General features: G+C 54.0%; 1 protein-coding gene across 1 annotated transcript in view; it reads left to right on the top strand.

Annotated features, from left to right (window-relative positions):
• The first annotated feature begins 5,745 nt into the window (after nt 1-5,745).
• eif3d (eukaryotic translation initiation factor 3, subunit D) overlaps nt 5,746-16,511 on the top strand; it is a 20,842-nt gene continuing 10,076 nt past the window's right edge. Inside the window, exons 1-8 of the mRNA XM_085968997.1 lie at nt 5,746-5,861; nt 7,904-8,029; nt 10,432-10,477; nt 11,183-11,319; nt 12,046-12,134; nt 12,968-13,040; nt 14,434-14,549; nt 15,151-15,283. Coding sequence (XP_085825123.1) covers nt 7,907-8,029; nt 10,432-10,477; nt 11,183-11,319; nt 12,046-12,134; nt 12,968-13,040; nt 14,434-14,549; nt 15,151-15,283 — 717 coding nt within the window. The 5' untranslated portion in view covers nt 5,746-5,861; nt 7,904-7,906. The remainder of the gene's footprint in view (nt 5,862-7,903; nt 8,030-10,431; nt 10,478-11,182; nt 11,320-12,045; nt 12,135-12,967; nt 13,041-14,433; nt 14,550-15,150; nt 15,284-16,511) is intronic.

Raw genomic sequence — 16,511 nt, 5'->3', positions numbered from 1 at the left:
TATTTCTTGAGGCTAAAGGGATCAAGGGATATGGGGAGAAAGCAGGGACAGGGTACTGAATTTGGATGATCAGCCATGATCTCATTGAATGGCGGAGCAGGCTCGAGGGGCCGAATGGCCGACTCCTGCTCCTATCTTCTATGTTTCTATGTTTCTGCCCTTGTCCCCAAGGTGGTGGAGGTGGCGGGTTTGGGAGGTGCTGCCGAAGAGGGAATATCCTGCCAGTGCTCACTGTTTAGATTCACACGAGGAGGGGGCACTTGGGTATGTGTGTAAGGGACCCCCGGCCCACATTGGAACTGGGACCCAGATGTGTTGCGCCAGCTTCCGAGTCAAATTTCACTGCCAGTATTTTAAAACTGAGCTGAATTCCGGGGGGTTAAAAACCATGGGGGAGAAATTCAGTTGTCTGCACCTCCCGTTAGTGCCTTAAGAGGGCGCTAATGGGGCGCAAACCAACTAGCGCCCCGGACCGGATATGGAGTGGCGCCCCCTGCCTTACCGCCTGCCGCTAGCAACGACAGGTTGAGGGGAGCGTTTTGCTGTCAGAAAGGGACTGGGGGAGCGTTATTTAAAGGCGACCGCTTCCTGCCTTTTTTTGTTGGTGACATTTTTGCACCACGCATTCTGAGAGAGCGAGAGAGAGAGAGAGAGAGTTCTGGAGAGATTCAACGCTGTGTGAAGGAGTTTTGGGTACTGAGCAGCACTTTGCAGGTTCATTTTGATTTGACCTTCCTTGTATCTATTTAGAAGAGACTGTGGGGGCTGCACTCTGAGCTCTTTCCTTGGGCCTCTCCATTGTTCTTTCCAGCAGATTTGATGAACAGGTCTCTCCAGGCCGAGATTCAAGGCTGCAATGAGCAGGGTGTGGATGGAGAGCAAGATCGACCCTCCCCTTTAAGAACTGGCCAGCGCCAGTGTGTCTGTGTTCCATTGCTGACTGACATCACATGAGCTTCGCCGGCGCTCTGAGGTAGCGCCTCGCTCCTCGGCGTTAGCGCCTTAAGAGAGGTGTGAGGCGCCTGATTTAGCGCTCCAATCACCTCCAGGGGCGATAGAAGCCAAGTTTGCAGTCGGAGACGATAATTAGCGCCAGGCGCTAAACTTTGCGCACGGCCGATAATGGCGCCCCAAACAGGGTGATACCGAATTTTTCCAGCCATAAATCATCCCAATTGTGGGAACCAGTGTTTAAAAAGTTGAAGCTTTTCTGCATTGGGTTGGATTGGGTTCAGGTCTGGAGGTCAATCATGGGAGATTGACCGATGATTAAAAGCGAGATCGACGCATTACACGAAGTGTGTGCACTGGACTTGTGATATTTTAAAAGATATTCATATTTTATTACATTTTAAAATTAAAATGTGAAGATGAATGTTGTGTATATTTTACATAAAGGAACAACTTTACTCAGAGAAAATATCAAATAAAAATATTTTGTACATTTCCGTAATTCTATTTTAAACTGTTCCTGGTAAAGAAATTTGACCCAAGTTATTTAACAGCAACTGCTGTATGGAGTACAAACACTGGAAACCAGTGCTTTCTCCAGCGCCTTTCACCACCTCAGGACGTCCCAAAGTGCTTTACAGCCAATGAAGTACTTTTTGAAGTGTAGTCACTGTTGTAATGTAGGAAACGCGGCAGCCAATTTGCGCAGAGCAAGCTCCCACACACAGCAATGTGATAATGACCAGATCATCTGTTTTACTGATGGTGGTTGAGGGATAAATATTGGCCCCAGGACACTGGGGAGAACTCCCCTGCTCTTCTTTGAAATAGAGGCCATGGGATCTTTTACGTCCACCTGAGGGGGCAGACGGAGTCTTAGTTTAACGTTGCATCCGAAAGACGGCACCTCCGACAGTGCGGCACTCCCTCAGTACTGCCCCTCCGACAGTGCAGTGCTCCCTCAGTACTGCCCCTCCGACAGTGCAGTGCTCCCTCAGTACTGCCCCTCCGACGGTGCGGCGCTCCCTCAGTACTGCCCCTCCGACGGTGCGGCGCTCCCTCAGTACTGCCCTCCCTCAGCACTGCCCCTCCGACAGTGCGGCGCTCCCTCAGCACTGCCCCTCTGACAGTGCGGCGCTCCCTCAGTACTGCCCCTCTGACGGTGCGGCACTCCCTCAGTACTGCCCCTCCGACGGTGCGGCGCTCCCTCGGTACTGCCCCTCCGACAGTGCGGCACTCCCTCAGTACTGCCCCTCCGACGGTGCGGCGCTCCCTCAGTACTGCCCTCCCTCAGTACTGCCCCTCCGACGGTGCGGCACTCCCTCAGCACTGCCCCTCCGACAGTGCGGCGCTCCCTCAGCACTGTCCCTCCGACAGTGCAGCGCTCCCTCAGTACTGCCCCTCCGACGGTGCGGCGCTCCCTCAGTACTGCCCTCCCTCAGTACTGCCCCTCCGACGGTGCGGCACTCCCTCAGTACTGCCCCTCCGACAGTGCGGCGCTCCTTCAGTACTGCCCCTCCGACAGTGCGGCGCTCCCTCAGTACTGCCCCTCCGACAGTGCGGCGCTCCCTCAGTACTGCCCCTCCGACAGTGCGGCGCTCCCTCAGTACTGCCCCTCCGACAGTGCGGCGCTCCCTCAGTACTGCCCCTCCGACGGTGCGGCGCTCCCTCAGTACTGCCCCTCCGACGGTGCGGCGCTCCCTCAGTACTGCCCCTCCGACGGTGCGGCGCTCCCTCAGTACTGCCCCTCCGACAGTGCGGCGCTCCCTCAGTACTGCCCCTCCGACAGTGCGGCGCTCCCTCAGTACTGCCCCTCCGACGGTGCGGCGCTCCCTCAGTACTGCCCCTCTGACGGTGCGGCGCTCCCTCAGTACTGCCCCTCCGACGGTGCGGCGCTCCCTCAGTACTGCCCCTCTGACGGTGCGGCACTCCCTCAGTACTGCCCTCCCTCAGTGCGGCACTCCCTCAGTACTGCCCCTCCGACGGTGCGGCGCTCCCTCAGTACTGCACTGGGAGTGTCAGCCTGGATTTTTGTGCTCAAGTCTCTGGAGCGGGGGCTTGAACCCACAACCTTCTAACTCCCAGGCGAGAGGTGCTGCCCAATGAGCCACGGCTGACAGAGATTCTGAGAATCAGAAATAGGGGCAGCAAATTCACAGCTGGTCGTTCAGCAGCTGTATTTTTGGTGTGTGGCCCATTCAAAGTTTCCCACATCTGCGGTTCCTGCTCTGTAAAAGCCGGTGAGCGGCCTGTGCGGGACCTCCAGACCACCACACGGCCGCACAGCTCAATGGGAACATTGGTTATACCCCTCAGGAAAGACTGGACCGGCGGGGGCTCTTTTCTCTAGAAAAGTGAAGGTTGAGGAGTGACCTGATCGCGGTCTTTAAAATGATGGAAGGGTTTAATAGGGTAAACATTAAGAAAATGTTTCTACTTGTTGGGGGGTGGTGGCGGGGGGGGCGGGGGGGCGGGAGCCTAAAATAGGGATTTTAAATAAAAGATCGTCACTAATAAATCCAATCGGGAATTCAGGAGAAACTTCTTTACCCAGAGAGTGTTGAGAATGTGGAACTCGCTACCACAGGGAGTGGTTGAGGCGAATAGTATCGATGGATTTAAGGTGAAGCTCGGTAAACATGAGGGAGAAAGGAATAGAGGGATATGCTGATAGGGTGAGATGGAGAGGGGTGGGAGGAGGCTGGTGTGGAGCAGAAACACCGGCACGGACCATTGGACCGAATGGCCTGTTTACGTGCGGTGGATTCTGTGTAATTCTATGTAATGTAAAGGGAGTCGACAAGTTAACGTGTTGGGTGGAATCATTCATCAGAACTGTACACAGAGGTTACCCGCCCAAAGTGTCAAAAGCTGTCGGCTCTTTTTCCAGATGCCAACTTACCTGCTCTGTGGTTCCAGCATTCGCCCAAAACAGACTGCTTTGAAAAATCGGTTTTGAGGAGAGGAGTAGTAACGTGTCAGCTGTGGCTCAGTGGGCGGCCCTCTCGCCCCTGAGTCAGAAGGGTGTGGGTTCAAGTCCCCACTCCAGAGACTTGAGCACAACTTGTATTTATATAGCGCCTTTAATGTAGTAAAACATCCCCAAGGTGCTTCACAGGAGCGTAAATCAGACAAAATTTGACACCGAGCCACATAAGGTGAGATTAGGACAGGTGACCAAAAGCTTGGTCAAAGAGGTAGGCTTTCAGGAGCATCTTAAAGGAGGAGAGAGAGGCGGAGAGGTTTAGGCAGAGCTTAGGGCCCAGGCAACAGAAGGCACGGCCGCCAAAGGTTGAGCGATTATAATCAGGGATGCTCAAGAAGGCAGAATTAGAGGAGCGCAGATATCTCGTGGGGGGGGTGGCGGGGGCTTGTGGGGCTGGAGGAGGTTACAGAAATAGGGAGGGGGTGAGGCCATGGAGGGATTTGAACACTAGGATGAGAATTTTAAAATCGAGACGTTGCCGGACCGGGAGCCAATGGAGGTCAGCGAGCACAGGGGGTGATGGGCGAACGGGACTCGGGGCGAGTTAGGACACAGGCAGCCGGCATTACATAGAAACATAGAAGATAGGAGCAGGAGTAGGCCATTCGGCCCCTCGAGCCTGCCCCACCATTCAATGAGATCATGGCTGATCATCCAAATTCAGTACCCTGTTCCTGCTTTCTCCCCATATCCCTTGATCCCTTTAGCCGTAAGAAATATATCTAACTCCTTCTTGAATATATTTAATGAATTGGCCTCAACTGCCTTCTGTGGTAGAGAATTCCACAGGTTTACCACTCTCTGGGTGAAGAAATTCCTCCTCATCTCTGTCCTAAATGGCTTACCCCTTATCCTTAGACTGTGACCCCTGGTTCTGGACTCCCTGACCATCGGGAACATCCTTCCTGCATCTAGTCTGTCTAGTCCTGTTAGAATTTTATAAGTTTCAATGAGATCCCCTCTCGTTCTTCGAAACCGCAGTGACTCCAGGTCAGAAAGTAATTCATTGTCTGTAAAGCGCTTTGGGGCGTCCTGAGGTTCCCCTTTCCCCTTCCCCCTGCCCTCTGCCCTCTGCTCTTTCTAGCTTTCGCTCTTTAATGTGTCTGGGTCTCCCTGGTGTGTCCAACACATTGACCAGTCAGTCTGACCTCCCCTGGCACTGCTCTGCAGATTGCTGCCATTCCACTCCCGTCCAGCAGGGACCACCGTCAGCAGGAGGCCAAACCCGCCGAGACCCCCCTCGCCGCCCATCTTGCTGCCGCCGGCCGGCTCCTTGTTCCCATCCCCGGCCGCTGCCACACTGCCGTAAAGCAGATTAGACGATTAGCACCTCGAATAGTTGCTTGGTTTAGTTGAATCTGAGGCAGTGCGCGGCGACAAGTCTCGTTTCGGACTAGTGGCGGCTTCAAATCTGAAATTTCAACGTTTAATTCGGGTGAAGGGGTTGGTGTTTACGGCAGTGTCGTAGCAACCTGGTTTGCGACAGTGTTGCAGAGGGACCGTAAAGTGGATTCGAGGGGCGTTTATATTGTTATTTAACCGCATTTATTCCCTCTTTAACCGAAAGAAACTCGCTCTTCCGGCCCCTTTAAACACCGTCGGTGAATTTCGGGATTAAATCTGTGGCGGAAAAGGGCGCAGTTTTAGGCGAGTTCACGACAGTGTGGCGCGGCAGCCCGGTTTGCGGCAGTGTGGCGCGGCAGCCCGGTTTGCGGCAGTGTGGCGCGGCGCTGCAGCCCGGTTTGCGGCAGTGTGGCGCGGCAGCCCGGTTTGCGGCAGTGTGGCGCGGCGCGGCGCGGCGCGGCAGCCCGGTTTGCGGCAGTGTGGCGCGGCAGCCCGGTTTGCGGCAGTGTGGCCGGTCTCGCTGGTTCGGCTCCGCTTCTTCAATCCGGCGGCATCGGGCGGCGAACGGCGGGGAAACCGGGTAAAGACCGCGGCATCGGCGGCTGGGGGCCCGCGGGCGGAGGGACGCGGCGATATTTTACAACCGGCGGCGGAGGGAGAGAAAAAGGAAGAGAAATAATCCCGGGAACCGGGAGCGGTTTCCATGGAGACCCGGGCCTGCGGATTCAGGCTCCAGCAAACCCAGAAATAGACATTTAAATTTATATAGATTGTAATTTATTCTCAATTTATAGATTGTAATTTACTTTAAACTTATATAGATTGTAATTTACTCTAAACTTATATAGATTGTAATTTACTCTAAACTTATATAGATTGTAATTTACCCTAAACTTATATAGATTGTAATTTACTCTAAACTTTTATAGATTGTAATTTACTCTAAACTTATAGATTGTAATTTACTCTAAACTTATAGATTGTAATTTACCCTAAACTTTTATAGATTGTAATTTACTCTAAACTTATATAGATTGTAATTTACTCTAAACTTTTATAGATTGTAATTTACTCTAAACTTATAGATTGTAATTTACTCTAAACTTATAGATTGTAATTTACCCTAAACTTTTATAGATTGTAATTTACTCTAAACTTATAGATTGTAATTTACCCTAAACTTTTATAGATTGTAATTTACTCTAAACTTATAGATTGTAATTTACTCTAAACTTATAGATTGTAATTTACCCTAAACTTTTATAGATTGTAATTTACTCTAAACTTATATAGATTGTAATTTACTCTAAACTTTTATAGATTGTAATTTACTCTAAACTTATAGATTGTAATTTACTCTAAACTTATAGATTGTAATTTACCCTAAACTTTTATAGATTGTAATTTACTCTAAACTTATAGATTGTAATTTACCCTAAACTTATATAGATTGTAATTTACCCTAAACTTATATAGATTGTAATTTACCCTGAACTTATATAGATTGTAATTTACCCTAAACTTATATAGATTGTAATTTACTCTAAACTTATATAGATTGTAATTTACTCTAAACTTATAGATTGTAATGTCCCCTAAACTTATATAGATTGTAATTTACTCAACTTATATAGATTGTAATTTACTCTAAACTTATATAGATTGTAATTTACCCTAAACTTATATAGATTGTAATTTACTCTAAACTTATATAGATTGTAATTTACTCTAAACTTATATAGATTGTAATTTACTCTAAACTTATATAGATTGTAATTTACTCTAAGCTTGTAGTTTAGCTCTCCGCCGCCCCCCCCCCCCCCCCAGATGCATAGATGAATTTCGGCTTATTCGGCCATGGGCGGCATCATGGCCCGGCCCAATCCTTCAAGCCTGGGATACTCGGCCCTTCTGTTCCTCACTCAAGATATTAGGGAGGTAAAGTTAATGTCAGGCTGGCTCCCCCGATAGAGCAACTGATAAACCCCCCCCCGCAAGGTGCGGCACGGAATCAACAACAACAGACAACAGCCTGTGTTTATACACAGCCTTTAATGTAGAAAAACGTCCCACGGCGCTCGCAGAGACACAGACAGACAGAATGGCCAGACTGAGACGGTCTCTGATTCGATTTCAGGTCTCTGCTCAATTAGCTAATTGTTCAAGGGGCAAAGGATGGCCGTGATTCAATTCGCCCGTGTTCCTGAGCCAGTGAGGAGGCTCCTGATCACAGCCCACTGACTGCTGCTGGTCAGGACGAGGACGAGGACCGGCCTCGGCTATAATGTCTCTCCCCAGCCACCGCCACCGCCGAATAGCTGCAGGCGTTCACCGCCCAAGCTCTGGGATGAAGGGAGACTTGTGGTGTGGTACCTGGCGGCTGCAGACACTCGGAGAGCTGTACCCTCACGGGCACCAGTGCCTTCAGGAAGGGTGGGTGGGGGTGTGAAAAAGAAAAAACAGATGTTGAATTGGCTTCATACACAAATAGTTAAATAGTTGGAGTGACGGTAGCAGGAAGCGGAGAGAAGGAGCGGTTTAAAGTTGCATCTGGAGGTTGTGGGTGCGGCTCGCGATTCTTGCTGGCAAGTCATTAATTGATGTTTCTGCGTCTCTTTGTAGAAGATGGCGCGATTCCTGACCCCCGTGATCCAGGATAATCCCTTCGGATGGGGGCCGTGCGCGGTCCCAGAGCAGTTCAAGGACATGCCGTACCAGCCGTTCAGTAAGGGCGATCGACTGGGGAAGGTGAGGCTGTTCCCTGGGGCGATCGTGTGGAGTATGCGGGGTACCGAGGAGCCAGGAGCAGTGGCTGATTGATCGAGTACAAAGTGTGAATGTAACGCTTAGAAAACTGCTCTTATATCCCGCTCACTTGTTGGATGCACGCTGCCTGCACACACTAAACCAGAGAAATGGACACAGCATCATTAAACTTAGCATAAACTAGCAAATCTCCCGTGCCTTGCTCATGGGTAGGCTGGGGCACGGACAGGAGCGGCGTTGCGTGGGGAGACGGAGTCTGGAGCCAGGGGGCTGGGCAGGTGACGGAGTCTGGAGCGGGGGGGGCTGGGCGGGAGACGGAGTCTGGAGCGGGGGAGGGTGGGTGGGAGACGGAGTCTGGAGCGGGGGTGGTGGGGCGGGAGACGGAGTCTGGAGTGCGGGGGCGGGAGACCGGGAGACGGAGTCTGGAGCCAGGGGGCTGGGCAGGTGACGGAGTCTGGAGCGGGGGGTGCTGGGCGGGAGACGGAGTCTGGAGTGCGGGGGCGGGAGACCGGGAGACGGAGTCTGGAGCCGGGGGGGCTGGGCGGGAGACGGAGTCTGGAGCGGGGGGGGCTGGGCGGGAGACGGAGTCTGGAGCAGGGGGGTGCTGGGCGGGAGACGGAGTCTGGAGCGGGGGAGGGTGGGTGGGAGACGGAGTCTGGAGCGGGGGTGGTGGGGCGGGAGACGGAGTCTGGAGCGGGAGACGGAGTCTGGAGCAGGGGAGCTGGGCGGGAGACGGAGTCTGGAGCGGGAGACGGAGTGGGGAGCTGGGCGGGAGACGGAGTCTGGAGCGGGGGAGCTGGGCGGGAGACGGAGTCTGGAGCGGGAGACGGAGTCTGGAGCAGGGGAGCTGGGCGGGAGACGGAGTCTGGAGCGGGAGACGGAGTCTGGAGCAGGGGAGCTGGGCGGGAGACGGAGTCTGGAGCAGGGGAGCTGGGCGGGAGACGGAGTCTGGAGCGGGAGACGGAGTCTGGAGCAGGGGAGCTGGGCGGGAGACGGAGTCTGGAGCGGGAGACGGAGTCTGGAGCAGGGGAGCTGGGCGGGAGACGGAGTCTGGAGCGGGGGAGGGTGGGCGGGAGACGGAGTCTGGAGCGGGGGGGTGGGGCGGGAGACGGAGTCTGGAGCGGGAGACGGAGTCTGGAGCAGGGGAGCTGGGCGGGAGACGGAGTCTGGAGCAGGGGAGCTGGGCGGGAGACGGAGTCTGGAGCGGGAGGGGGTGGGCGGGAGATGGAGCGGGAGACGGAGTCTGGAGCGGGAGACGGAGTCTGGAGCGGGTGGCTGGGCGGGAGGCGGAGTCTGGAGCGGGGGGGTGGGCGGGAGACGGAGTCTGGGGCGGGAGACGGAGTCTGGAGCGGGGGGGTGGGCGGGAGACGGAGTCTGGGGCGGGAGACGGAGTCTGGAGCGGGGGGGTTGGGCGGGAGACGGAGTCTGGAGCGGGGGGGGTGGGCGGGAGACGGAGTCTGGAGCGGGGGGGGTGGGCAGGAGACGGAGTCTGGAGCGGGAGACGGAGTCTGGAGCCGGGGGGGGATGGGCGGGAGACGGAGTCTGGAGCGGGAGACTGAGTCTGGAGCCGGGGGGCTGGGCGGGAGATGGAGTCTGGAGCAGGGGGGCTGGGCGGGAGACGGAGTCTGGAGCAGGGGGGCTGGGCGGGAGACGGAGTCTGGAGCGGGGGGGTGGGCGGGAGACGGAGTCTGGAGCGGGGGGGGTGGGCGGGAGACGGAGTCTGGAGCGGGGGGGGCTGGGCGGGAGACGGAGTCTGGAGCGGGAGACGGAGTCTGGAGCGGGGGGGTGGGCGGGAGACGGAGTCTGGAGTGGGGGGGCTGGGCGGGAGACGGAGTCTGGAGCGGGAGACGGAGTCTGGAGCGGGGGGGGTGGGCGGGAGACGGAGTCTGGAGCGGGGGGGTGGGTGGGAGACGGAGTCTGGAGCGGGAGACGGAGTCTGGAGCGGGGGGGCTGGGCGGGAGACGGAGTCTGGAGCGGGAGACGGAGTCTGGAGCGGGGGGGCTGGGCGGGAGACGGAGTCTGGAGCGGGAGACGGAGTCTGGAGCGGGAGGGGGTGGGCGGGAGACGGAGTCTGGAGCCGGGGTGTTGATGGAGTGTGACTGGGAAAGTGTTACAGGAAGCGTGTGCTGTATGCTGGACTTTTTAACTCGGTACAGGTTAGCAATAGAGATTGTAAATTTTCCCTGATGTGCCGTCCTGGGATTATTCGATCAGAGGCTCAATTGTTTAAAAGCCCCTTTAAACCGTATCACTTACTCGTGCGTTTCTAAGGATTGGAGGCATTGCTGTTGTAATTTGGGGTGGGGCAGTTACCCCAGTTTGCTCTCTCTCTCTCCCTCACTCTCTCTCTCTCTCTCAGCGTGTGTAACTATTTATATTTTCAGGTTGCTGATTGGACGGGAGCGACATATCAAGACAAGAGATACACCAGTGAGTAGCAGCGTGCTGGAAACGCGCACAATCCTCGCTTGGTTCACTTTCTCCTTCCAATTGTCTTGCCCTCCTCTTCTGGCAGTGCAGATTGATGCCGGGGTGCACATTATCGGTGCTGCCTATCTGAGCCAAGACATTCAGCATCGGTGGGCTGTTTGTCTGTGGAGGGCATCACAGCAGAGCCTGACCGTGCCGTGTCCTGACCTCCACCTGCACTCTCTCTCTTCAGGAGCAGGAACCCTGGCTGTGCTTCCTCCCCCCACCCCCCCCCCCCCCCCCCCGGACCAGCCCGTGGATGCTGAGCTCTATTGTAGCCGCTCTGAGATCAGCTCGCTCAGCACAGATTGGTCCCGGGACTAACCGCGTGTGCGCACATGGCTTTGTTGAGCCCACCGTGGGACTGCTTTTACTCGTGTATTCTGGTCAATATTTATCCCTCAACCAACATCACTAAAACACGTGATCTGGTCATTTATCACATTGCTGTCTGTGGGAGCTTGCTGTGCACGAATTGGCTGCCGCGTTTCCTACATTACAACCGTGACTACACTTCAAAAGTACTTCATTGGCTATAAAGTGCTTTGGGACGTCCTGAGGTTGTGAAAGGCGCTGGAGAAAGGCAAGTCTTCCTAATCCTAATGTCCAGCGATGTCTCACACCTCCTCTTCCCGGTAACATGCTGCCTTTTCCCCCTCCCTGCAGATAAGTACTCCTCCCAGTTCGGCGGCGGCAGTCAGTACGCCTATTTCCACGAGGAGGACGAGACCAGCTTCCAGCTCGTCGACACAGCTCGCACGCAGAAGTCCGCGTACCAGAGGAACCGCATGAGATTCGCTCAGGTAAACGCCCTCGGGAGTTGCCCGTACTTTCAGGGGGGGAGGTGCCATGCGCAGGCGAGGGTGTGTGAAACTCGGGGTGGGGGGTGGTGTTCCCGACGACTGGTCCAAAAATGTCAGACTTCCGAGACAAAAGAAATAAAGTGAAGTGCTGAAAATACTGTACTCAGCAGGTCCGACAGCACCTGTGAATAGAGAGCGTTTTGGGCCGATGACCTTTTGTCAAGACCTGAAGGTGTTGGAGACGGAGCAGCTTTGAAGCGCGCGCAGATCCAGGGTTTTTTTTTTGGTATATTTTATTGCCGACTGTGGTTCGGACTCGCAGCGTGTTCAGTCAGACTGTGGAGAAGGTCCTGGGTGCCTGAATCACAGTCGGCAATAAAACACAAACAAAACAAAAAAAAAAATCCCCTGGCTCTACACTCGCTTAAAAGCTGTTCCGTAACAGGTTTAACAAAGCCAGAGGGGACCTTTCTGACGTATCGCTGAGTGGAGGGATCCATTGACTCCAGCAGCGGAATTGCTCGGTTAAGCTCTTGCCTGCGTGTCTTCTGCAAGGCGGCGAGGAGGTTTGAGAGGTTAACCCGGGCCTCTGTCTGCACGGGAGGCCTGCGAGTTGCCTATGTGTTGTAGACCGAATGTCAGTCAGTAAAATGGCTCTTTCCTAAAGAGCGTCCGTCTTGCTGTTCGTTCGGCGCAGGCATTGACGATCTTCTTTACCTTTTGCAGCAGAGAAACATGAGGCGGGAGAAGGATCGGCGCCAGCTGCTGCAGTTTAACATGCAGACTCTGCCGAAAAGCGCCAAGCAGAAGGAGAGGTGAGCAAACCCAGCGTGGCAGCGACTGCGTCCGTCCGTCTCCGTCTCTCTCTCTCCTCTCTCCTTTTTCCCTTTCTGGAAGATGTCGAGTCCCTCGCTGGGGATCTTCGGGCTTCTGTCATTCTCCTGTACCCTTGGCCACTGTTTCATGCATGAGTTGACAAAGCTATTCAACTGTGGAAGTCATCGCCGCTGTCTTCACCCGACATTGACGTCCACTGGGTGGAGTTCGGAAGCAAGCTCGACTTCCGATATTCAGATCAAGAGGGACACCCACCTCGGTCTCTCTTAACTTATTTAAAATTCTTGTTCTTCCCCCTGATGGGTCCAGCCCTAACCAGGAGCGCTGCCACCCAGCTCCCCCCTTCCACGATTATTGGCAGGTGGGTTAATTTTGGGGAGGGGTGGAAGTTTTTGCCGGTGTAAGTTAGGCTGCTGGGAGGTGACTTGCAACTTCCCAAAATGTTGAAACAACATTGAGGCCCTCTGTGTAGCTGCCTGAGGCTGGCTCTCGGGTAACGCAGGTCCGGGGGTGGGGGGGCTGTGCGAGTGTCCTTCCTGCAGCCCCTAAATCTTGCTGGGCCCAGGTTGCCCAGGCTGCAATCGCCCTCCACTACCTCTCCCGATTGTTGTGAATGACAGCCAGCAGGATTGGGTTTTGGGGTTGTGATGCCTTTCTGGGTTGAATAGCCAGCCCGCACTTGGGACTCTAGGCTTGCCCAGGAAGATTGGCCACTCGGGCGGCATATTCTCAGATATGGATTTTTTTTTTTTTTTATTAACGGCGTGACCTGAAATCACCTGAACGTGTTCTGTTCCTTATCTCATTCCAGGGATCGCTTGCGTCTGCAGAAGAAATTTCAGAAGCAGTTTGGCGTGCGGCAGAAGTGGGACCAGAAAAATCAGGTCAGACTCTTCAAACTTCGCAAAGCAAAAAAGATAATCTAAGTATCGTCCCAGACCACGCACCGAGTGACTGAGATTAGAGATACTGGGGGGGGTGCGGGGGCCTGTACCACACTGCACTGCAGTTGTGTGTGTGTTGCATATCTGAGCTGTTTCTGTTCTTTTAAGCATATATTTATATGGAAGTTTGGTAACTCTCCAGCTGATGGGCACCTTTGTTTACTGCTAGCTGGAGACAGGCTATCTCCGTGTGGGCTGAAAGTAAACTTTGTCTCCTCCACTTTAAAGGGTGGATGAGTCACTCATTGTCTAGGTAGCCCACCAAACGTGTGTTGGGTGGCAAGTCCGCACAGACAGTCGGACATTTTAATTGTCGGGGACTGCCACCCCCATTGGGCAGAGGTGGGGTGGGGAAGGGCGTCTGACCTCCCATTGCATGAGCTGCTTTGTCTCCCAGCTCTAAACCTCACTCCAGCAAATCTGATCGGGTTGACTCGTTGTCTGTGGGGGAATCTGATTTTTTTCACTTGTCCGTTGTGCAGCTCTCCCTGTTTGATCTTCCTGTCGGCCTGGAAAGGCATGTGGCGGGATTGTAACTGGGGGTCCTGTAGCCCGGGGTTTATTACTAGCGGATGCCCGCTTTACCCGGCAGCTGCCAAGCTGGGGCAAGTGGAAACGCACCGTGTGAGTGTCCGATTCACCTTGCGGATGTGTTGCCAGAGACTTTCTGTTAGCCACCACGGTTTATCATTCAGCTGCTTTAGGTGTTAAACTTTGTCTGATGACGGTCCTGTGGAAGCGCCTTGGGACGTTTACTACATTAAAGGAGCTATATAAATGCAGGTTGTTGAGGGACTAGCCTTCAGCACGGGGGATGAGGAAAGGTATCTGGAGAAGGCTGAACCGTAACAATGTCTTTGTGAACATTTTTTTTGATAACTTCCTCTAACAACAGAAGAAAACAACAACAACAACTTATATTTCTATAGTGCCTTTAACGTAGTGAAACATCCCAAGGCGCTGCACACTAGTATTATAAGACAAAAAATGTTGTTGCCGAGCCACATAAGGAAAAAATAGGGCAGGTGACCAAAAGCTTGGTCAAAGAGGTCGGTTTTAAGGAGCGTCTTAAAGGAGGAGAGAGAGGTAGCGAGGCGGAGAGGTTTAGGGAGGGAGTTCCAGAGCTTAGGGCCCGGGCATCTGAAGGCACGGCCGCCAATGTGGAGCGATTAAAATCAGGGATGCTTAAGAGGGCAGAATTAGTGAGATTTTCTAGTAGTCTCTGTGTTTGAAAGCTGTAGCCCTGCGAGAGTAACGCGCAGGTCCAGTTACTGCACGATAACCCGCTTTGCCTGGGTTGCTAATACACACTCCGTGCTTGCCCCCGACACAGCTGAAGCCGAGAGACTCCTCTGTTGAAGTGCGGAGTGACTGGGAGGTGAAAGAGGAGATGGACTTCCCTCGGCTGATGAAGATGAGATACATGGAAGTGGCTGACCCCAGTGACATGTGAGTATATTCGACACAACTGCCTTTCACTCCCGCAGTGTCACCCTACCCCACCCCGCCCTGACTGATAGGTGATTTTCTCCAGTCCTGTGCCATTGCACCTCTTACCCAGTCACAATGGGGTGGGGTGTGTGTTTGTGCTTTACCTATTTTCATGCAGTGTTGCCTCTAGAAAGCACTCCTGCCGACGGGCAGCTCGGTTCGCGAGGCTCCCAAGGGGCCCCCGAAGACAAAACCTAGCCTGCCACCATTTTGTTCTGGCTAAAATTTCAGCTGGAGACATAGACACACACTTTATTTTTGGGGGGTGCACGGACCCTTTAAGTTTTTTGCGCATGCGTGAAATTTACCGTTGGAAAGCCAGTCCCGGGCTGCGGCGCGGAAGCGGCAGAGAGCTGCGCAGCTTCGAGGGGGCGCTGCGCTGTCAGAGGTGCCGTCTTCTGATGAGGCGTTACACTGAGGCCCAGCCTGCCCCCTCAAATGGACTATTTCGAAGAAGAGCAGGGTAATTGTTCCTTGGTGTCCTGGCCAATAGTTATACCTCAACCAACATCACTAAAGCAGCTGATCTCATTGCCGTGTTGCCCTCTTGTTCCCTCAGCGAGTGCTGTGGCACGCTGGAGTACTACGACAAGGCCTTCGACCGCATTACAACGCGCAACGAGAAACAGCTACGAAGCATCAAGAGGATTTTCCACACCGTCACCACCACTGACGATCCCGTCATCCGTAAGGTTAGCTCGCAGCTCGGACCTCGTAGATCAGGTGTGGATGGGCGGAGCAGGCGCAGTAACGTCCCAGGGCCTCCAACTGGGGGCTATAATAAGGCCACGTAGGGTGAACCCCGCAAGTCTCGGCCAGACTGGAGATGCTTGGGTAATTGCCCCGTCAGTCACGCTTGGAGACCGCACTGCTGAGAGTGACTGGGGATTGACTTTACACACATCATTTGTATTGTGTAACTATCCTCCACTCATTGCATGTTGCTGGAGAAATAATCCTGCTTTATCGGGAGACTGTAGCTGTAGTTTGAGTAAATTAAAATCACAAGTCCCGCCCCGCCTCCATCTCATTGCCTGACATAGTATTCACTCAATATTCACTCCGTAATAAAAAATGTTTGATTTTGTTTGTTGCCCGCTTTCTGTTCTCTTTCTCCCCCGCCCCCCAGGGCCACAGGTCCATGGGTGTTGGCCACCCTTCTGTATAACCCAAGTGGCTGTACTTGTCGGGCAGGCCTAGACAGCGAGTGACGGGAGTGTGTTTGATTTTTGGAGGGGAGGGCATCACAGCTGAGCTGCGGGAGCAGGAGCTTTGCCTGATTTTCCCCTCTCTAGTCTGAGAAGATACAGATCGGCCATGGTCTCACTGAATGGCGGAACAGGCTCAAGGGGCTGAATGGCCTCCTCCTGCTCCTACCTCACCCAAAGTGGCCACTCTTCATTTAAGTGTGCGCTGGCTATTTGACCGGGGAGGACATCACGGCCAGCCCTAACCTGTCCTTGCCTGACATCCCACACAGGCGCACTTTCCAGCCAGGGTCGCTGGATGGTCATCTTTTCATTATGGGTGAGGCTGGCAAGGCCGGCGTTTATTGCCCGTCCCCAGTTAACCTGAGAAGGTGGTGGTGGGCCTTCTGCTTAAACCGCTGGAGCCCGTGTGGCGATGGTGCTCCCACAATGGTGTGGGAGTTCCAGGATCTCGAACCAATGAGGGTGAGGAACGGCATTATCTGTCCAGCTGTGCGACAATGTTCCCTTTAATTTTTTTTTTGGGTGCGCGGCCCCTTCATATTCCCGCGCACGGGCGGTTTTTCCTACTGTAAAAGCCGACAAGCGGCCTGCCCGGGAGCTCCAGACAGCTGTGCGGTCCGCAGCTTAAAAGGAACATTGGTGTGCCATGACACTACTGCTCTTGTCCTCGTGTGGTAGGGGTTAGTGTTAAATCAGGAGCAGGAGCCCT

This window comes from Somniosus microcephalus, chromosome 28 (genome assembly GCF_052327205.1).
Source record: "Somniosus microcephalus isolate GS21.2 chromosome 28, FLI_Smic_1.0, whole genome shotgun sequence".
Taxonomy (NCBI): domain Eukaryota; kingdom Metazoa; phylum Chordata; class Chondrichthyes; order Squaliformes; family Somniosidae; genus Somniosus; species Somniosus microcephalus.
This window is presented reverse-complemented; position numbering and strand designations above follow the sequence as displayed.